Source organism: Podarcis muralis, chromosome 12 (assembly GCF_964188315.1).
Source record: "Podarcis muralis chromosome 12, rPodMur119.hap1.1, whole genome shotgun sequence".
In the NCBI taxonomy this organism is placed as follows: Eukaryota; Metazoa; Chordata; class Lepidosauria; order Squamata; family Lacertidae; genus Podarcis; species Podarcis muralis.
In genome coordinates this window covers 14574783-14597487 of record NC_135666.1, presented here as the reverse complement: position 1 = coordinate 14597487, position 22705 = coordinate 14574783, and the positions used below count along the sequence as shown (strand labels likewise).

Here is a 22705-nt window from a genome sequence, read left to right as displayed (position 1 = left end):
CTGGTACTTCCGGGTCACCGCGGGACGCAACCTGAAAAAACGCAACATGAAGCAAATGTAACATGAGGTATGACTGTACTTAGCAGAGTAAACTGCACAACAGACAAGGCTGAGGCTGTGAATACATACGACGGACTACAGATTTATTAAGCATAAATCAAGACAAAGAAACATGTCGTCTCTCCTGCCGGAGTCAAAAGCAAAAGCAATGCAGCGGCAGTTCCGCTAACCCCAGCAAACAGTGCTGGAATGCAAACAGACATGTGACACGTAATAATCCCATGTCTGCAACTAAAGGTGGAATGGAAAATTCCCAACAAGCAGACGAGGTGGCAAATGACATGCTCCTTGAGGCGCAGATCTGCCGCCCCTCCCAACTGACCCCCAGCGAGCTGCTTGAGGCCAAATTGAGGCTTATGGGTGGGCCACCCCTGGAAATGGGAGTCATGGTGGTTTCCACACCGCTTCCCAAGGCAGTTTAAACAAATGGTTTAAATTGGGCAATGCAAGGTTCCCTCCTCTGTTTCACTGCACCTCAACTTAGATTGTCCTTTACAAAAAAGTAAAATTGCCCCTGGTTAAATATATTCACTTTGAAAATACTCAAAATCCATATCAAGGTAGGCCAGGTGATCACATCACCTATGAGTCTCATTGCCTAAAGAGAGAGGTAGCAGGTCTCCGATTCCTTGGCCTTCTGTTGCATTTGCTCGGCTTTGCCTGTCCTTTTAACTGGTGATGCTTTTATCCTTTTTGATTATAGTGTTTCACTTTGTGTTGTGTTCCTATTTTCAGGCTGTCCCTAGGTGAACAGCATATGTCCCTATTAAGAATTTCTTATGAAATTAAAATCAGTGGGTTGATTTTTTTCTGTTTTTCAAGCTGGAATAGGATTTTAAATGCTTCTGCGTGCAACTTTCTTTTCCCTCTCATTATGCTTTCATTTTTCATCTCCTTTCCTCATAAATAAAAAAAGCTTATAATCGTATCACAAGGACATTATGCCTGGACAGTTTAAATTGTTACCATTTTTCATTTCCTCATATTATACTGGAATAGATTGCAATTCTAATACGAGACTGAACTAGCCATTGCATTATCTTTATTAAGTTTACAATAAAATCTTTAACATAATACTCACCAAGGGCAGGTCTTGCAGAGAAGTGGAAACCTCATTATTTTAACTTTGGATATCTGAGTTCACTCTGTGCCTCCCTGTTCCTGCGGAACCTGATGCAGTTTGTACCCTCATCCTGAATCTTTCAAGATGAGCATGCTCTAGATCCCTGTAGGCTCTTTGGATAAAGGAAAACCATAACCTTTTTTTTTTAACTTAAAGAAAAAGTATTGAAACCAAAGCTTTCTCACTTCAGTTGCAAGCGACTGAGCAGGTAAATTTATTTCGTCTGTTTACTGGGTATTCTGCCCTTTTAAAGAGCTTCTGGTTATTTTTTTAAGGATTGTTTTTTAAAAAATAATAATAATATTCCAGCTGTTTTGTCTGTGTTTTGAGCCAGACTGTTGAGAAACATTTAGGGCTCGTTCTGGCAGAAAGTCTATTAGAATTCACAACTGAACACCCGGGCTCCACAAGGGCAAAGGAAGCGTCACTTGTCAACGATTTCTGCTGAACGTTTAAGCAGAAGTGACATTTACTAGGGCTTGTTTGGAAGATTTATTAACGCAATATATCCTTGGCAAGAATGGCTGCTTCAGTAAACGTTATGCTCTAACACGTAACCACGAGCCTGAATTGCGGGAGGATTCGTTAGCACTTAGTCATCAAAGGGAAAGCAAATATTCAGGGGACGTTTTATTAGGGGTGTGACTTCCCTTCTGCACCATTCCACGTGGATTAGCCTGGCATCTGTTGTGCAGAAAGAGTGAATTCACGACATGTTAATTGCTGAGTTGCATGGTTTTCTTTTCTTTCTTTCTTTTTTTTAAAAAAAGTAACTTTCAGGCAAAGGTAGCCTTTTATCGTCTAGCAAACTGCGTTGCATCTAATAAATGCAGATAGCATTCATAGCTCAAATAAGATAATCAGGACAGAACAATTTCCATTTTTTAAATGTTTTACATTTTCTGTATATTAAAAACAGCAGCTAGTTGTATCAGGAATATTTCCACGGTTCTTCCAACTTCATGTTTCCTGTTCACTTCTCCTTCCTTTGCTCTCCTTGTATTTTATCTCTTGTGCACTTGATATTTCCCCCCTTTGCTTTTTAAGCCTGTTTGTGTGGTTGAATTATATATTGTAGAGCATGCTGTTTTCTGATAAACAGGTAGGGTTACCATTGAGGGCAGTGGTGAGGGGTGGGGTGGATATCATATATATATTTAAAAAACCCTTAATAAATAAATTTATGAACAATGTAATCTGACTAATTTGACACTTCAATTTAGGCGCATTCTGGTTGTGTTTGTTCATATGAAAGGGAATAAAAGCTCTCGCCCTCCTACCGCATAGTATTTGGTTCAGGTATGTTAGGAAATAAATGGCAACCATCCCTCACCCCATACCCAATTGTCCAAATAAAGTATATAGTACTCAAGGCACTCAAATTATTTTTGTAGCACAGGCAGAAAACACCGCAATCACCTCTCCCTTTTCCTGGCAGCCAAACTGCAACTTTTTATTTAAAAATAAAATCAAATATTCCTGCATTGCACAGGGTTTGATTAGATGGCTTGGGGGAGGGGTCTCTTCCAACTCTATGATTCTATAACCAAAAAAATTATGCCCTTTCATGGCCTGAAGTAGCTGCCTTATTCTGCCCAATGGCAGGACCAGTACTGACTGGCGTTTCTCTGCCACCTCAAAGTAAATTCAACTTTTTCTAGGACTTGTCTTTTAAAAAGATTTTTTTAAAAACAACAATAATAATTGAAAATGAAGGCTGTGCTGAATTTCAGATTTTCATCATGAAATTTGCACTTTCGAAAGTGCATAGTTTCAAAACTATTAAAACTATTTCCTCCTTGTGGCCGCTATGGTAATGATTTTTATTTTATTTTTTTGAGAGGGGGAGAGTACATTGGCCTTATGTGATCAAATACCACATAGCAAACAGTAAGCCCTGCCTGGAAATATTTAAGTGTAAAATATTACTTTTCATCAGAGGCAATGGTGATTTTGTATCGCTTTCATCAGATGCTTCCACCTCTCCTGATTTCTAAGGCTAAAACTTCACGTTGCAGGGAAACTTCCCCAACCATTTATTTATTTATTAAAAGCAAAACCAGCCAAAGCAGGCTGTGAACCAGAGCTGCAGAAACATTGGCAAATGGTCCCCTCTAGCTCAAATCAACTTCTCTGTGGCTATTTTTAACCTGCAGGGAAAAAATATATGGGTGAAGATACTGGTGCACTTTTGAAGTTCATTTCAGAGGTACAGTGGTGCCCCGCAAGACGAATGCCTTGCAAGACGGAAAACCCGCTAGATGAAAGGGTTTTCCGTTTTTGAGTTGCTTCGCAAGACGAATTTCCCTATGGGCTTGCTTCGCAAGACGAAACGTCTTGCTAGTCTTGCGATTTTTTCCCCGCTCCCCCCCCTTTTTCTAAGCCGCTAAGCCGCTAATAGCCTTTTAGCAGCTAAGCCGCTAAGCCTTTAATAGCCGCTAAGCCGCTAAACTGCTAATAGCGCTAATCCGCTAAGCCGCTAATAGGGTTGCTTCGCAAGACGAAAAAACCGCTAGACGAAGAGAATCGCGGAACGGATTCTTTTCGTCTTGCGAGGCACCACTGTAACTGAGCACCAGCTGAGCCCATTCTGAATGAACCCTAACCCACACTTGTTGAAATTGATGTATGAGTAGATACAGGCCTGTTGCCCAGGGATGGGTGAACTGTTCAGAAGGTGCCGCATTGCTAACTAGTGATCCGGGCAGACTCTCTCCTGCCTTCAATCAATACTACACCTTCACAAGCAAAGGCAAAGGGTTTCATTTTGTTTCCTTCTGCTTGTGAAGGGTCTATGTACGTGCAAAGTTATTTGCACATGCACAGACGCTTGCTTTTTGCTTCAGCAGCCGCCTAGGGAGGTAGGATGTGGAAGCTGGTTTTTAACCCTGAAGAAGAAGAAGAGGAGGAGGAGGAGGAGTTTGGACCTGATATCCTGCCTTTCACTCCCCTTAAGGAGTCTCAAAGCGGCTAACAACCTCCTCCCCCCCCTCCCTCACAACAAACACTCTGTGAGGTGAGTGGGGCTGAGAGACTTCAAAGAAGTGTGACTAGCTCAAGGTCACCCAGCAGCTGCATGTGGAGGAGCGGGGAATCAAACCAAGTTCACCAGATTACGAGTCCACCGCTCTTAACCACTACACCACGCTGGCTCCCAGCCATGGCTTTGCTTTTCTCTTTGCTTGTGAAGTGGTTATGTGTCTAGTGAATGATTCAGCAGGGAGGGCTAAGACAGGGTGGAAGGTGAGCTTTCACTTTGAGTCGGAGCAAAGGAAGCAACCTTATACAGAGTCAGATCAATAGTCCACCTTGCAATGGCTCTTCAAAGTTTCCGAGTTTGGAGATGCTGGGGACCTTCTTCATGCATAGCAGATACTCTACCCCTGAGCTTCAGCCTGTTCCATCATTTGATCGTGACTCGATACTTGTGGCCCAAGCATTTCAAGCCACCATCTTTCGTCACTTGACTTCACTTTGGAAACAAGTTTGTTGGAGAACTATATGAAATATTGCAGAGAAAAAATATGAGAATGGATTTTAAGTTATGGACTATTAAAAGCAATACAGTGGCACCTAGGGTTAAGTACTTAATTCGTTCCGGAGGTCCGTTCTTAACCTGAAACTGTTCTTAACCTGAAGCACCACTTTAGCTAAGGGCCTCCTGCTGCTGCAGCGCTGCCAGAGCACGATTTCTGTTCTCATCCTGAAGCAAAGTTCTTAACCTGAGGTACTATTTCTGGGTTAGCGGAGTCTGTAACCTGAAGCGTATGTAACCCGAGGTACCACTATAGTGAAAATAATGAAATGCAAGGCTAAGTGATGAAGGCTGAAAATCATTAGATGTGGTTGATGGAAGTCCTAGGCTTATAGCCACAATGTTGTATAAGATGAGAGGAGATGTTCTGTTCTGTTTGGAAAATATATAAAAAAATTAATAAAACTATATTTAAAAAAAAGAAACAAGTTTGTCACCTGTTGAGTGTTACCTCTGGTTTTTTTAAAAATAAAATCTAAACACGAATACCTTTGCAAAATATTGTGGTTCAGATATGACCCATAATTTAATCAGATATGACTTATTTGTATGGTTATGTTTTATAAATATCATTCCTTGTGGTTTCTTGACTTTTTTTTATGACTTGGTGCTCCAGTCACCTGCTTTTGCTGAGCCCCTGAGAGGCTTATCACCATCAATATGCAATTCTGACTTCCTCTGAGATGCTACTGAAGTTCCTTTCAGGAGGTGTTTGTTCTGCTAGTAGCAATATTCTGCTGTGGCGCTTTACTTGTAGTGACATCTGCTGTCTGTTCATTGCATTGCAAGCTTTTTTTGATATTTAACCAACCCCCAACTCTACTATTCCTTTGTAAAACACCAACCAGAGATAGCCAGCAGTATTTATTGCTAATAATTTTTGTGCTGCACTTAAAATTCAGGCTTGTTCATACTGCTGGTAAAATCAAAGAGGTTGTGTTTGTGAGATAAAGGAACTTAAAAGACTAAAATAAAAGAAAGGTAAGAAAAATACATGTATTATGGGTAGGGTTTCATATTATATGTAATAGATTAAGCTTTAATATAAGATTTATAGTAATTACATTTTTAGCGGCTGCTCTGTGATATATACATTACTTTTTTTTAATCCCTAACTGATTTTGCACTGCAAACACCAAAGAGGTGGTTTTATGAAGTATGAAAAAAGTAGAAAAATAATGTGTTGACTATTCTACAGTGTTCATGGGAAGAATAAAAATTAATAATTTACTTTAGAAGAGCATCTACATAGGCATTGCTCTTCTAGTGTATAAAGTGTTGAAAATTTGATAGGAAAATCTTCTAAAAGTCATATTTCACCATGGATTGGCCCTTACTAATGATATTTCCTATTGCTCATTCTGTCTAGTGTTACCATTGTAAGAATTCAGAAAGATGAGGTTAAGACTAGCCATATTGAATTTGTATGCTGCAGTTCATTCGAAGATCACTGGGCAGTTCACATCATAAAATTACAGAATAAGAAAACAAAATAAATAACAAAAAACAAAAGCAAACCAATAACCTGTCTCCCACAAGCACATTTAAAATGCCATAAATTGTCCATAAACAGGCCTTTAGCTGATTAAACAAATGTTTTTGCTTGACACCTAAAGGTATGTAACGAAGGCACCAGGTGCCATCACCTTTCTAGAAAAAGCATTCCAAAAACGGAGCCACTGCAGAAAAGGCCAATTCTCGTGTTGCCACCTTCCAAATCTCTCATGGAGGGAACACATGAAGAAGGATTTCCGATGACAAGTGCAGGGTCCTGGTTGGTTCATACGGGGAGAGGTGGTCTTTGATATATTGTGGTCCTAAGCTGTTAAATGTTTTATAGGTCAAAACCAGCACTTTTAATTGGGTCCAGAAACAAACTGGAAGCCAAGTGCAATTAGGCCAGGATTGGTGCAATATGCTCAAACTGTCTTGCCCTGGTGAGCAATCTGCCTGCTGAATTCTGCACCAGAATTTCAAAGAAGAGGAGACTGGCAATTGGTCAGTACCGTAGTAACTTAGATTTTCTGAATCCAGGGAGGGTTTCTTAAAGAGTGGGCTTACTACTTGAGCACTACTTGTCCAGTCCTTGAGCTTTACCAGCTGAAACTCATTCAACACAACAGGACTGGACAGTGCTCCGGACACCCCTTGAGATCGATCTGCTGTAACAGCAGAGTCAAGATTCCAGTGGTTGCAAGCGATTTTATCCTCAATGTTCTTTGCAAACGAGTCACAGTGAGCTACCATCAGTTTTGCCACCTCCTTTGGGACAGACTGTAAGAGGCTCCACACTACCTGTAAAAGCTCTGCTGGACAGCACAGTGAGGATGCAATGGAGGCAGCAAAGTATTTTTATTTATTTATTATTATTATTTGCTGCCTTCACTGCCACTAGGTAGGTTTGATTATGAGCCCTCACTAGTGTTCGATTGCATTTGACTGGAGTTTTTTCCCACCACTTGTGTTCAAGGAGAGGGAAATGAGGGAAAGCACCTTATGGTTACATTCTTGTAAAAAGAGATAATAAAAGAAGATTCCAGCTTTTCCACCACATCAAAAGTATGGTAATAAGATTGTACTTTATAGTCTAGAAGATATCACATTTCCTTGCTATTCAGTCACCATGCAAGAGAACTCTTCATCTGGAATGATGGAAGCTAGCATTGTAAGAGCTTTTGAAGCTGTATCTGCAATGTTCATGCCTTTCAAAACAGAGAATTACGGCATTAGTACCTATCTAGACTGGGTTGACGCAGGGCAATCAGCCACTCCAGTTCCTTTGGGGGGAAATGAAGCTATATTGAGCAATGCCTTGTTTTGTTTTTGCTACTTGGTTTGTTCTGGTGCAGAGGCTGGGGTGATATGCTAGTCAGGTGGGGAAAGTCATTTAGCTGTGCCCTGAGTTCTCAGTTACCTCCAATAGCTTCCTTTTGCTCTTTTAAATCACCAGTGCAAAAGAGAGACACACCTGTTCAATGTTGATTTTATAGTACAGCAAATGTGCAGTTGCATCTCATTTCGTTGTAGGGAGATCCAGGTGTCCGTGTAGTTTTGTGCCTTTGCTCAGCATTCAAACACCAGTATCTTGGAAGTGGGGGATATACTTTTCCCCAGATGAACATGCCAGATAGTGAATGTTGTGTTGTGCAAGTGTCGGGCCAACTGCTGGGAGTACCTTTGACATTGCTAGTAAACAGCCTCCCATGTTTGCGTTGTGGAGTAACTCTTAAATTCTCTGGGAAACATTCTTTTCTGTGCCACTTAAATGTGGGACGGCGCCTGTACCCCTTTAAAACAAAAATGGAAACAGACACAGTTGGAATCCTCTCCCTTGTAACAAGGCAAAGGTGTTATTAATGGGAGCTTGTATCAAGTCAGACCACTGGTCCATCTAATTCAGTGTTGTCTATATGGACTGCCAGTGGTTCTTTGGAGTTCCATTAGGGATCTCTCCAAGCCTTACCAGAAGATGCTGAGGATTGAATCAGGGGTTTTCTTTGTGCAGAGCAGTTGCTCTCCTACAGAGTGATGATCCTTCATTATTAATTAACTATTATGTAGGAGCCACAGGTGAGAGCTGTAAGCATGTGACAGCAGCCACACCCTGGGAATGGCTTTGACTGGCCTGGTAAACCAGGTGAGGGTAACCGATGGGTCTCAAACCCTGAGTTAGGGACTTCCCCTGCATGTGAAGACAGGCTCTACCAGTGGAGCAGATGGGACAAGTACTCGGTCCAGTGGTCAAGAAGGCAGTGTCTTCATGTGCTGTAGAAAGAAGTGAGGGGCAGATGGGGCTCTTCTACCTGGGAAGGAAGCCCATCTAGGAGAAGGGAAAACTCTGATCCTAAAACCTCCACTGTGGAATCATCTTAAAGAGAAGAGAAATCTAAGGAGTAAACTCTACACAAATCTGGAGTAGAGTCCCTAAGATGTTTGGATGGTGCCTTGTACACCTTCTTCCAGCAACTCCTGCAGCCAAGCTGGTGCCAAATGTATTGCTCTGCTCAGCAAGGCTGAGAGGGGGTTGGTCTCCTTACACACTGACCAGACTTGCACATCATGGAAGGTTACTTTGGGGCTGCTAACACAGCAGTTTGACTTCAGCCCCGGAGGCACACTCCATTGTCTTTTGAGACAGCCGGATGGCAACATTATGTAGTATTAACTCTGTACAAGAGTTGAAAATGCATGTCCTGCTCCCAGTTTACAATCTAAAGAATTACTTCCACATTAAAAAAGAAGAATGCTCAGTAGCATGGAAGCTAACATGACCTCAGCATTTAACTGCAACATATTAGGAATTCTGGCAGTGAGGTTCAGACATCTCATCCACTGTGCCATTAGACCAGAAGATGGAGCCATTAGCTTGTTATCCAGTGTTTGGACATCACCACTGCAGCTGGTCAGAAAGAGGTACTACAGTTTGCTAACCCATCAGATGTCAGGTGACACCATGGGCCAATGGAAATTCAACTCTGGACAAGCTCCTCAGTCTGCTGTCAGATTAGTTGTCACCAGTATAGTCCTAGTCAGTGTATTTATACACCACAAATACATTTCTGCTCACAGAGATTCACAGAAAACAAAGCAGTCTACAACAACCGAATATAATTGTAACTATCTCTGCGGAATAACACGAACCATTTGACAATGAACGATTCATTTAAAATACACCCCCCCCCAAATAAGCACAAACTGTAGAAGATCCATTAACAATATTCTATAACTTCACATTTTATACTTCGACCCAGCACTCCAGAAAGCCCCCACACTGTTCTTTTGGCAGAGGATCCTTATGGAGGCTCCTTTTCCTGTTACAGGGCTGATACAGTGGTACCTCAGGTTGAGTACTTAATTCTTTCTGGAGGTCCGTTCTTAACCTGAAACTGTTCTTAACCTGAAGCACCACTTTAGCTAATGGGGCCTCCTGCTGCCGCCGCGCCACCGGAGCACGATTTCTGTTCTTATCCTGAAGCAAAGTTCTTAACCTGAAGCACTATTTCTGGGTTAGCGGAGTCTGTAACCTGAAGCGTATGTAACCTGAAGCGTATGTAACCTGAGGTACCACTGTATATTATATAGACAATCAGATGGCATATGGAACTGTATTCCCCATATGCAGCAATGGAACTTTCACCGGGTCTCGTCACAGATACTATAGGTGAAAGGAAAGATGCCTGGCCAGAAATACATAACAACTGTGAAATAAGACCTCCCCCCCCCCGCCCACCACATAAAAAGAGTCTGCACCCGCTCACACTCCCATGCGGACAATATAGCTGCAGCCTGCAGAACATGCAGCCATCAGGCTTGAAGCAGGATGGCTGTCATCTATTAATGGCTGACGTAGGCTGCAGAAATGGAAAGAGCACCGTACCTGGTTAAAATGCTGCTTGCTGCTCAAGGCTTGCATACCGTGCCAGCCTGATTTGGCTCAAGCCCATGATTTGTAAGGGATGACAGCTGTATTTATTTAAAAAAAAGAACTCTAATGTACCAACACAAAGTAGAAGTATCTTTTCTGAACAGTTAATCATAGTGAAACACATTCTAGTTTCTGTTCTGCTGGTGCCGTGTCAGGAGTTCAGGAGTTTACAAGTGGTACCTCGGGATAAGAACTTAATTCGTTCCAGAGGTTTGTTCTTAACCTGAAACTGTTCTTAACCTGAGGTACCACTTTAGCTAATGGGGCCTCCCGCTGCTGCCGCCGCGTGATTTCCGTTCTCATCTTGAGGTAAAGTTAACAACTCGAGATACTACCATACTTCCGGGTTAGCGGAGTCTGTAACCTGAAGTGTCTATAACCTGAGGTGTCTGTAACCTGAGGTACCACTGTATAGATGACGTGTGTGTGTGTGTGTGTGTGTGTGTGTGTGTGTGTGTGTTAGAAATGGTTTCAAGGACTTTGATTCTGTTGAAAGATTCGAACGCTACCCATGACTGTGACAATTCTGTATACTGTTGTCTCTGTTGTTTTTATTCCTCTTACCGTATATGCCAATTTTTGTCTCATAGACCTCTAAAGTGCTGAACAACATATTAAGACAAAATATACAATAGAGCACCATAAAGTGCTGTAGATCAATCAGCACCGGAGCAAAGCAATTATAAAGCAGCAAAATCACAACACAGCCTCCCCCCCCCCCCATTCCTAAGACATTTTTGTCACTCCTAAGATTCAAGCTTAACCTATTTTAATAATTGGCATGCATAATAATTGGGCTGCTTATAGCATTTACATGGATGTAAGTTAGTTTAAAAAATCCCATCAGTACTGGCAAAACATGACACTTACTGTCACCCCATGACAAGTAAATATGCTCCTAAAAAGCATGTTCGTTAACACAATCTATTTTCTCAGGCAGCATTTGTGCAAGCAGAAACTCAGAACACATTTTTTCTGCTACCCATTCGTTTGCAGTGTGTCAGTGCCCTAGGCTAGCACATAGATCTGCGCAATACAACAGGAGGCTTCTTGGCCCCCACTTCTGCTGTGTTCTAAGATAAGATTACTTTTTATCAATAGAGCACACCTTCCCCAGATCTCCTGGTGCATAGGAATTGGCTTGGGCAATCAACTATTTCCTGTTTCTCTAGTCAACAACTAATTTTCAGTAATGTATTTCAATTGACTATTATCCCCAAAGGACCAGCTACCTTGTCTCTTCCCACAAACTTACTCCCTCCTTCCTAAGTCAAGGGATGGTTAGCCCCATAAACAGCACCCGAGGCTTCAGGGACGTCAGCTGTATGGTGGTACCTCTGGTTATGAACTTAATTCATTCTGGAGGCCCGTTCTTAACCTGAAACCATTCTTAACCTGAGGTACCACTTTGGCTAATGGGGCCTCCCACTGTCTCGGCGCCACCACCACACAATTTCTGTTCTCATCCTGAGGTAAAGTTCTTAACCCGAGGTACTACTTCCGGGTGAGCGGAGTCTGTAACCTGAAGTGTTTGTAACCCAAAGCGTTTGTAACCCGAGGTACCACTGTATATCCCTGTTTCCCTCTATCCATGTTTCTTCAAAGGAGCAAACAAGGAAGGTGCTTTTTAATTTTACTTTATTTATTTTTTTAATTTGTCTGTCGCCTTATCTGGCCCAGTTTACAGCCAGCCAGCCAACAGTCAACCCCTCGACACACAGAGATACATGAAAACCAAGAGGAAAAATAAATACATTAAAAACATCCTGCCCACCTCAAACAGGACACTGATAGTTAATGGCCAAAGGCCTGGTTATAGAGGACAGTTTTTACCTAGCACCAAAAGATATCCCCAGGGAGGTTTGGCTGGCGCCTTCGTTATACACCTTTAGGCCTCAGGCAAAATGTACTTCTTCAGCCCGGCCATGGGCTGATTAACATCTTATACCCCTTTTTAATATGTTGGGTGTGTGTGTGTTACTGTTTCTTTCCCCCTTGTCTTTATCATGTATCTTGTTCTTTTATTTTGCAATTTTATGTGCACTGCCCTGAGATCTGCAGATGTAAGGCGATATACAAAGATAACAAATAATAAATGAAATAAAGATATATAATGAGGGCACCAGGCAATAAGGACTTAGTATATTTTGTCAAGTTTATGCTTGCTGTTCCTGAAAATGCCTGGCATTGTTTCTCAGCTGTATCTGAACGTGCCTGATAGGTTTAGGGCTCGTGCCAAATTTCCATCTTATTTTAATAAAATGTTTGATATGAGCCTATGTCCCCAGTCCTTTTGGTAGACTGGTGCCCACTTCAAAGGCTGCCACTCCAACTGGTGCTAATTGGCTTCATTGCTGGCAGCCTCAGAACACAGAAGGGGGCATGGAGATTGAATTAAACCTGCACTTTTTTGTATACATCTGCTGTGTTTGTAAAGTTGTTGTTTCTCGGTCATTCTAAAGCAAATTCATGGTGGTGGAAATATGAAGACTATGAAATGGAGTTTTGGAGAAAATAAAAATTAGGACTATGTACCGAGGCAATATATAAAAGGATCTTATTCTGTGGTGGCCATTATTATATTATGTACTGCAATGTCATAATGGCTCAAGATTAAGCTTCAGGTTTTTGATTTCATGGAACCCGAACCAGCTATTTTTTACCAGTGCACTGAGAGATTTGAAGCAGGCTCAACAAACCTGGCTGAGGAGCAATTTGGGATCTGGTATAAATGGAAGAAGAAGAAGAAGAAGAAGAAGAAGAAGAAGAAGAAGAAGAAGAAGAAGAGGAGGAGGAGTTTGGATTTGATATCCCGCCTTTCACTCCCCTTCAGGAGTCTCAAAGCGGCTAACATTCTCCTTTCCCTTCCTCCCCCACAACAAACACTCTGTGAGGTGAGTGGGGCTGAGAGACTTCAGAGAAGTGTGACTACCCCAAGGTCACCCAGCAGCTGCATGTGGAGGAGCAGGGAAGCAAACCCGGTTCCCCAGATTACGAGACTACCGCTCTTAACCACTACACCACCCTGGCTCTCCACAATGGACATCTTGCTCAAGGAAACCTCTCTACCACAAGTCAGGCAATCATTCTATCACCATCAAGAATCAAGTGACACAGGACAGGCACATGCTCTAGTCCTCGAATGCAGTAGCTTCAACTTCTATTCTTTCAAGACTCATGCTCATCGGTTGCACTTATACTTAGTTATAAAACCTTATATCCATGTTTCCAGCTGTCCTGTTTAATGATGTAGGAATAGGCTGCCATAGGCTGGTCAGCAGTTGTTGTACCCTTTCTGTCACTTGCATTTATTTCTTGAAACCAGGGTGAGAAAGCTGTGGCTCTCCAAATGGACTGCAGCTTCCATCATCCCTGCAAACTGCTCATGCTGGCTAGGGCTGATGGAGTTGTAGTCCAACAAAATGCTGACCAAAATCAGCATTGGCTGATGCTGGTCTAGACAATTCTTCTGGATTCTGGAAGGACTTCTGCTGAACCCAGTTCTTTGGCCTGGTGACTAACTGGTTCCTCCACTTAGAATACATTGCTCACACCTCTCATTTCTAGAAAGGTCTGTATTTAGTCAAATGAAGTTGTTGTTGTTGTTGTTGTTTGGTCGTTTAGTCGTGTCTGACTCTTCGTGACCCCATGCACCAGAGCACGCCAGGCACTCCTGTCTTCCACTGCCTCCCGCAGTTTGGTCAAACTCATGCTGGTAGCTTCGAGAACACTGTCCAACCATCTCGTCCTCTGTCGTCCCCTTCCCCTTGTGCCCTCCATCTTTCCCAACATCAGGGTCTTTTCCAGGGAGTCTTCTCTTCTCATGAGGTGGCCAAAGTATTGGAGCCTCAGCTTCAGAATCTGTCCTTCCAGTGAGCACTCAGGGCTGATTTTCTTAAGAATGGAGAGGTTTGAACTTCTTGCAGTCCATGGGACTCCCAAGAGTCTCCTCCAGCACCATAATTCAAAAGCATCAATTCTTTGGCGATCAGCCTTCTTTATGGTCCAACTCTCACTTCCATACATCACTACTGGGAAAACCATAGCTTTAACTATACGGACCTTTGTTGGCAAGGTGATGTCTCTGCTTTTTAATATGCTGTCTAGGTTTGTCATTGCTTTTCTCCCAAGAAGCAGGCGTCTTTTAATTTAGTGACTGCTGTCACCATCTGCAGTGATCATGGAGCCCAAGAAAGTAAAATCTCTCACTGCCTCCATTTCTTCCCCTTCTATTTGCCAGGAGATGATGGGCCCAGTGTCCATGATCTTTGTTTGTTTTTTGCTGTTGAGCTTCAGACCATATTTTGCACTCTTTTCTTTCACCCTCATTAAAAGGTTCTGTAATTCCTCCTCACTTTCTGCCATTAAGGTTGTGTCATCGGCATATCTGAGGTTGTTGATATTTCTTCCGGCAATCTTAATTCCGGCTTGGGATTCATCCAGCCCAGCCTTTCGCATGATGAATTCTGCATATAAGTTAAATAAGCAGGGATGCAATATACAGCCTTGTCGTACTCCTTTCCCAATTTTGAACCAGTCAGTTGTTCCATATCCAGTTCTAACTGTAGCTTCTTGTCCCACATAGAGATTTAAGAACGCTTATTTCCCATTTGTTTTTAGTGATATAGGAACACTTTGCACAGCATTCCCCAATCTGGACTACATCTCCCATATGCCACAATTTGTGCCACAGCTCAGGTCAGCTTGATGCACAGCTGACGGTGTGCAGTGGGGAGTTAACTTCCTGAAATAATCTTCAGGCTGCTGGTGCTGTTAGATGAAAATGATAAAGAACCCATTCAAACACCTACAGACTGTTCCATTTTATTAATGAAACTCAATGGAAAACGCAGGAGATAGTTGAATGAAAACCAATATAGAAGCCAGAAATTAAGTGTCTACCTAGGGACCAGATGGAGAACCCTCTTGACAAAGTGTTAGTATAACTCAATAAATCAACATTTTCAGAGCAGGCCAAAAGGGACAGGTTGTGCCTTACTTGCCATATAATCAGTTGCACAGAATTTAAAGAAAACGGGGGGGAAATGGCATTAAACAAGGCCACATGATTGGCACAAGGCACCAGGAATTCTTCCGAAATAAAAAAAAGCAATGTGCATTGTGCCTAATGCAAGCATCCAACTGTGAGCTGAACTGAGGTGGGCACAGCCCTCCTTCAGAGATTCCTGCTTTGAATCTGCGTCCCACCCCAGTCCTCTGCCAGCTGCTACTCCCACTTACCTTGGGGAAGAGGTAGCAGCTGGTGAAGGGTTCTAACAGAACTGCTAGGTTGCCTGTGCAGCTGGAAATTGCACACAACATATTTTCTGCTGGGGAATCACAGGCAGGACCCAAGCCGTATGACCCATTCCCTGGAAGGAAATTATATTCTGCAAGTCATTTCCAGCTAAATGGGCAGCTCACCGGTCTTTGCTGGATCCCTGTGTTGGCTTTTGCCCTGTCTCACACCCTCGGAAATATTTTGGGCTCAGGAGCTGGGACAGAGTAGCAAACTGTAAGACAGGCAGGAAAACCAGGACTCCTCAGCTGTGTGTGCCAATGGCCATGTAAGGAGCCTCCAGAACTGTGGCTTGGAACAGCGTCCTAGGCAGTGAAGATGCTCCAAGACTAGATTAGCCCCACTGGCCACTGGGTTATCGAAGGAGGTTTTCTGTTTGCCTGAGCAATAATGCACACTTCCTAGCTCTCATTCCTGAGCATAAATTGGGCTCCCTGCTTGCTGACTCCTCTGACTGCTGCTGTCTACAACTCTGGCACGTCCTGAGGTTGGCATTTTGGCTTTCAGGCGTTACATCAAAGACTTGGAGAGACTCCTGCAGAGCCCCCATCAATACACATATTACACATGTTCCATTTTACTATTCAAAGGGTGCAAATGCTTTTTTCTTTTTTCAGGGTGAGCACAAGGCTGCTCACCCATCAACGAAATAAGTGGGCTCAAGCAGGGCACACACTTTCCCCTCGCTTTCCCAAATGAATGCAAAGACATGCTATGCAAAGGTCAGTATTTCGAATTAGGATAATTTTATGCTGAGTGGTAACTCAAGACTGCCGACAAATTGCGCAGAAGCCTTCTCTATTACGTATCGCATAAAGCTGGCAGATATTATGCCGAAGTGACAGGAGAGCTTGAATAAAGCAGCCTGATGGAAACTGGAAGGAACTATTAACAGTAGACGGTAGAATTCCCTATTATCTGCAGCTTGGTTATTCAAAACATCTTGTTATCAAGATTGACTTTGTGTCCTGCATGCTAATCCTTTCCCCATGTAATCCTGTGTAAATAGCATTCCTGTTTATCTGAGCGGTTGCCCTCTATGATGGAGGATGGGGAGCTCCCCCATAATTATTATTGTAGCCCTCAGCTTGTGTTGAGGGTTAAAATGAAAGTATTGCTGCTGGGAAATATTAGAAACAATGAGAATTTAGTTTGTTTTGGTAGGTGCTAAAATCAGCCACAAGAAAGGCCTTATCTTTGGTGCATAGATAAATATCTAACAGAGAAAAGAGATGCTTTCTTTTTCTTTTTCTTTTTTGAGCATGTCGTCTATTAAAACATGTGAACCTCATTTGATTTGTTGTTCTTAAGCTCTGAAAATGGGGAATGGGAAGGAGAGCGAATGCTCCTTCTCTAGGGAATCTGGGAAGGCAGCCTGCGGAAAGTCACAGCTATATGTTGACCTGTTAGTTGTGAAAACAAGAGAAGAAAGCCAATCACATACAATTCTGCAGACATTCTGACAGCTAACAGAGGCATTAGCAATTTGCAGCACACATGACACAGGGGCTGCAAATATCCAAGAATCACATTGAAGAGTTTCCTCACTGAAATAAAATAGTAGGCTAAAGAAGGAGGGCATAGGGAAAAAAACTTAGAGAAAATGGAACATATCATCGTTCTGTATGCTGAAACTAATCTTAGGGCACAGCTTGAAAAAGGGAGCCATGTAGTAAAAAGGAACGTGTAATATTTTGTTACAGAAGTGGAAGACACAGCAGTGCACTGGTAAATGGCAATACACAATTGTGTTCATTTTTTACGGTGAATTTTGGGTTATGGGATACATGGGCTCAAACAATGCACACAGCAGTTAGTTTTCCATTTTATTCATGCTATTTTATTTGTAACCCCACTTATTTCATACATGTTTGAAATAAGTGAACTGCTTAATTATTGTAATGCCCCAATGGATTTGTTACTGTGTGTATTTTAATTATGCATTGATTTTATAGTTGTAAACCGCTTCGGAGCTATTTTGGCATATGAGCAGTATATAAATGAAATAATAATAGCAGCAATAATTTTGTGCGGAATTTTGCTTTTTATGGGTAAGGTTCTCGAATGGTAAACTCTTTTAGGAACTTGGTAAGTCTATCAGGTTCCATTGTCTTTGCAAGTCACTAATCAGGACCTCTTCATATAAAAGTGCAAATACAAGACTAATGCTATAGGCTGGAGACTGATACTTCCTCTATGGCTCATCACATTGCAGCAGCAGACCTACCAGAGAGGAGTAAACAAAGCCCCTCCAGGGCTGGCCCAATACGTCTTGCTATCTGAGGCAAACCAGATCGTGTGCTCCGCCTCAAATTTCTATTTCTGGATCTTAACTCAATTGGTAGTTGAATCTTACCTCAACCCAGTTAATTGGAGAGTATCTTCCACTGTACCTGGGGGGCAGCATGCAATCCTGGGGAGTGCAGGCCAGGCTGTGTAGAATACAAAGTTGTTATTCAGCACCTCTATCCTTGCCCACTCCCCAGTATCTGCTGCCTGAAGCAGCTGACTCACTTTGCCTAATGGTAGGCTGCTCCTGCTTCCTTCGCCCAATTTCAGTTCTGGAACAACTAGGGTTAGTTTTACTTGGGGCAAAGTTCGCAACCAGGAGAAGCTACTTCCGGGTTAGCGGCGTTCGTAACCTGAAGCGTTCATAACCAGAAGCCTTCGTAAACAGAGGTACCACTGTACAGGGAGAAATGTTGGACTACAGTAATACAATTTTCTCTTTCCATGTTTGCTTCAGGCTTGGATTTGGAGGGAGAGGGAGAGAAATTATGCGTAGTTGCTGGGCATGCCAAGGTGCGTGCAGAATTCATACTTGATTTCTGTGTGTGTGTGTGTGTGTGCGCGCGCACGCACGCACGCACAAGCATGCACGCGCTTCTCAAAAACAATTTTACAAAATCCATTCTCTTTCTCAAACTTGTCTTCCTTCCCCAAGCATCGCTACTTAAATCATGCAGCATTTCAGTTTACCGTATATTTTTGTTGGCTTCAAGCGATAACTTGTCGGCTCCATTGTCTTAACTAGATCCCTCAATGGAAGAATGCGGTTCTGCATTGCCCATCTGTGGGAATTCCCAGTTGGAAATATGTACAGTGTAGGCAGAGCTCCAGCAGGGATAGATAATTGGTAGTTGTGTGTCCCACCATACAGTTCCACATTAGTGACATGGAAATAATATGTGTACAACGGAACGACTGTGATCCTGCTCAGCCATCGGTGTTAAATTGTTATAATTGAGTTGTGGGCCAGGAGCAATCCAGTAGGTGTGGCAGCATAGACAAAAGGGACAGGAAATTGCCTAGTAGCGTCATTTGCTGTTGCTCAGTCTTAATTTTGATTGCAATTGTCAGCTTGGTATTAGTGCTGTTGTGTGAGCTGTTTTATTGCAGACCGTGTGGGTGAGATTTCCCCCCCTTTCCAAAATGAAACAGTGAAAGGATGCAGTTGATTGTTTTAGGCAATACTAGTTATATTTTCAGTGAAACTTTTCCCATGTAAGGTGTTGAATAGTAGGCTATAAAGAACCAGTGCGCTTAGAAGCAAGTTTATAAATCAGCATAAAAGTAATCATTTTAAAAGTAATAACCTGATGTGTGGCAATTAAAATTATTATCACTTGTTAATTTATGAATCACCTTTTGCACCTGTTTCGAGGCGAATTGCAAACGTTATCATAAAAGCAGCTAAAAATAGTTTTTAAACCAGTCCAAAAGTTTTGACATGAACAGCTTTTCATCCAGCTGGAAAGACTTGCAGAAGCAAAAATATATTCTGGTTTTTTCCTGAACCGACAGCTGCAATACAGATGTGCACTTTTAAAAAGCTGCTTTCCCAAGCCTGATCTTGAAATACTTTTATGTAGATTTTTGACTCCTGTAGATGTTTTGGATTGGGGTGAGCAGCTTAATGCAAGAGGCCAGCCAGTCTGGCATAGTGATGGATTGTTAGGAAGGTCTGCACCAGATCTTTGTTTTAACCAGAAAGCTATGGATGAGGCACTGTCTCCCTGCCTAACCTACCTCTTAGAACTGTTAAAATGTTAACAAATATGCACAAAACTCACCTCTTCAAAGGAAGAGCAGGATAAAAAAGAACCTGAAGAAAAAATAGTATAGCATTTTCAAATATTAAATATTAATCCTGGAGATACAATGTTAAAGATACTGTAGCTCCAAAAGCCGTTCCAATATGCTCCCAGTGACTTATCCCCAAACACAGCATTTTAAAAGGAGTTATGGATTAACACTTTAATCTGAAACACATTTTCTAGAAAATAAATTAAGGGTGTCTGATTTTTCAATTTGCTTCCTTTAAAAACCACATTCATTTCAGTTTATGTTTTAAAACATAATCACATTAATTTTCCTTTATTTTAATTGTACTCATTTTCATTTTATCTTTCTTTTTCTTCTTCCTTTTTATTTTAATGGAGACCCAGCCTGTCTTTTGCTACCCTTCTCCTGCTTGTACATTTGGTGTTTTCCATCTCGTGGCATTGAAATCTCAGGAATTCTACCACCTCCTTTCTCCAGAATATCAGATTTGCCATTGGACAAAGACTCACAGACCCAAAATCTGAGGCAATGATTCCAATGTAAAACTAATTTGGAAATGAAAATTTATTTTTCATATTCATTTTGAATATGAACATGGAATACCCTGACATCAGATGTCAAGGAAACAAACAACTATCTTGCTTTTAGAAGACATCTGAAGGCATCCCTATATCGGGAAATTTTTAATGTCTAATGTTTTACAATTATTTATGTGCTGTAAGCTGCCCAGAGTGGTTGGGAAAACCCAGCCAGATGGGTGGGGTATTATTATTATTATTATTATTATTATTATTATTATTATTTTGATGTTGAATGAATTTGGATGCATTCATTATGGTTTTAGAACAAACTTATGCCCCTGAAATAGACCTCCATTGATTTTAGTGCTTGTTTATTACCTGAATTTCTGCACATGTGCCTTACGCTATGAAATTGCCATGTTATGGTCTAGCACAGGGGTAGGCAACCTAAGGCCCGTGGGCCAGATGCGGCCCAATTGCCTTCTCACTCCAGCCCGCAGACGGTCCAGGAATCAGCGTGTTTTTACATGAGTAGAATGTGTGCTTTTATTTAAAATGCATCTCTGGGTTATTTGCGGGGCAAAGGAATTTGTTCATCCCCCCCCCATATATATATATATATATATATATATATATATATATATATATATATTCCAGCCCACGACATGGTCTGAGGGACGGTGGACTGGCCCACGGCTAAAAAAGGTTGCTGACCCCTGGTCTAGCACATGTAGAATTGTCTTTTGATCAACTGGAAACATGTTCCAATGAATAGGATGCATTCCCAAGTGATTTGAGATGCACCTGAAGTTCAATTAAAAGTGATTGGTGGGAGTTTTAATACAGTAATAATTGTTATCATAGATGTGTTCTCAACTCAACAATATCTGTATTAGTGGATAGTATTTCAGTAGGTGGACTTAGGTTGGGGAAGCTGAATGTCAATAATTGCCAGGATGCGATACGTTGATGATGATGATAATACCGTATTTTTTGCTCTATAAGACTCACTTTTTCCCTCCTAAAAAGTAAGGGAAAATATATGTGCGTCTTATGGAGCGAATGCAGGCTGCACAGCTATTCCAGAATCCAGAACAGCAAGAGGGATCGCTGCTTTTGCTGTGCAGTGATCCCTCTTGTTGTTTTGGCTTCTGAGATTCAGAATATTTATTTTCTTGTTTTCCTCCTCCAAAAACTAGGTGCGTCTTATGGTCTGGTGCGTCTTATAGAGCGAAAAATACGGTAATTTATTTGTACCCCGCCCTCCCCGGCCAGAACCGGGCTCAGATACTGAATAATTACATATAACTCCAGGTGGTAAGCCTACATAAATTAAAAGTGTTAATCATAACATTTACAAATCTAACAATTATTCTTGGAGTTGTATAATTATTGTGTGATCAGTAGTGCATGTAATTAATGCATAATTGCATGGAATTTGCTTTTACAGTGACACCTTGCCCTTGTTTAAAGGTCTCTTGCAACAGTTGAGTGTAAATAAAACATGAATTGGTCTTCATATATAATATTCCACTGTCCATTAGAATAGTTACCACTGGATCAGTGTTAATCATACCTGGGTGTGCCTACGTTTTCCTGAGCAGGTCACAGAAAAGGTTTATGGAAAATATATTGTGAGATTGGTGAGATAGTAGTCCTCCTTGAAAAGCCACTTTCCATTATATGCTACAATTTAGTTTTGAAACTTGGCATGACTTGTATTTTTGACTCACTTATTGTCAAACACCTCTTCTTTGCAACAAAGCAGTAAATACTGTTTATACAGTAAAGCTTGTTTATAGGTCCATAGTGACTAAGAAACACTAAAATTCTAAGTAATCTCCCTTTTAAATCTCATCGCAACACCCACCGTCTTCTTAGAAGAAAGCATTTTAAAAGGCTTCAGTATTTCACGAGAAAGGTCTCATTACCACAGTGATTTTTGCAGGGGAAGGAAATCTGCAGCTGTAACAAGTAGAAAGTTTGTTAAAAATCTTGCAGGAGTTGAAATTTCTGTTCATTATAATTGCTTTTGTAACACAAGATTGAGATGTCCCGTTTTGTTTTGTTTTTGCTCTGTCAAAGTGCAGAGTTTCTAAAACTGTATTTTTGCACAACTGTTTTCCAGGTTTTACCTGGCAAGATGATTATACACAGCATGTTATTGCCCGTGAAGTCTCATATCTCCATAAGATTCATGATTGGCACCCTGAGGCTTTCTCATCAGAAGAGCCTGATGCACAGAGGTAAATACCCAGGCATTTTATGTATCAGAATGTTTTATGTTCTCGATTATGGGAGATGAAAATCTTATTTATTTATTTATTTAAAAAACTGGTACGTTTGGCTCACATTACAAGTTCAGGATCTCCCTTGTACTGGTGGGGCAATGGGGAGCACAGATCTTATTGGCACATGTGGTGGAGTTGCACCAAAGTTCATGAATTTTGGAAACAAGTGAATACAGAAATCTGTACACTTACAGGTGAAAACGTGATCCTGGATCCTTCACTATGTATTTTGTCTGTTATTGATAAAGGTAGGGCAGATCTTATATGTAAACAGATAATTGTAGATCTAGTAGCTGCTCAGTTAGTGATTGCTCAGGTCTAGAAAGAAGCTTCATGCTATATGTAATCAACTGGTTCAAGAAAGTTACCGTATTTTTGCATCTATA

The 22705-nt window shown here is 41.6% G+C and overlaps 1 protein-coding gene across 2 annotated transcripts in view; it reads left to right on the top strand.

Moving 5' to 3' along the window:
- Positions 1-22705, top strand: part of PTPRN2 (protein tyrosine phosphatase receptor type N2) — a 647226-nt gene that overhangs the window by 151300 nt on the left and 473221 nt on the right. For both annotated transcript variants that reach the window (XM_028749792.2, XM_028749791.2), the window contains exon 4: positions 22157-22274. In XM_028749792.2, the coding sequence (XP_028605625.2) occupies positions 22157-22274 (118 nt within the window). The remainder of the gene's footprint in view (positions 1-22156; positions 22275-22705) is intronic.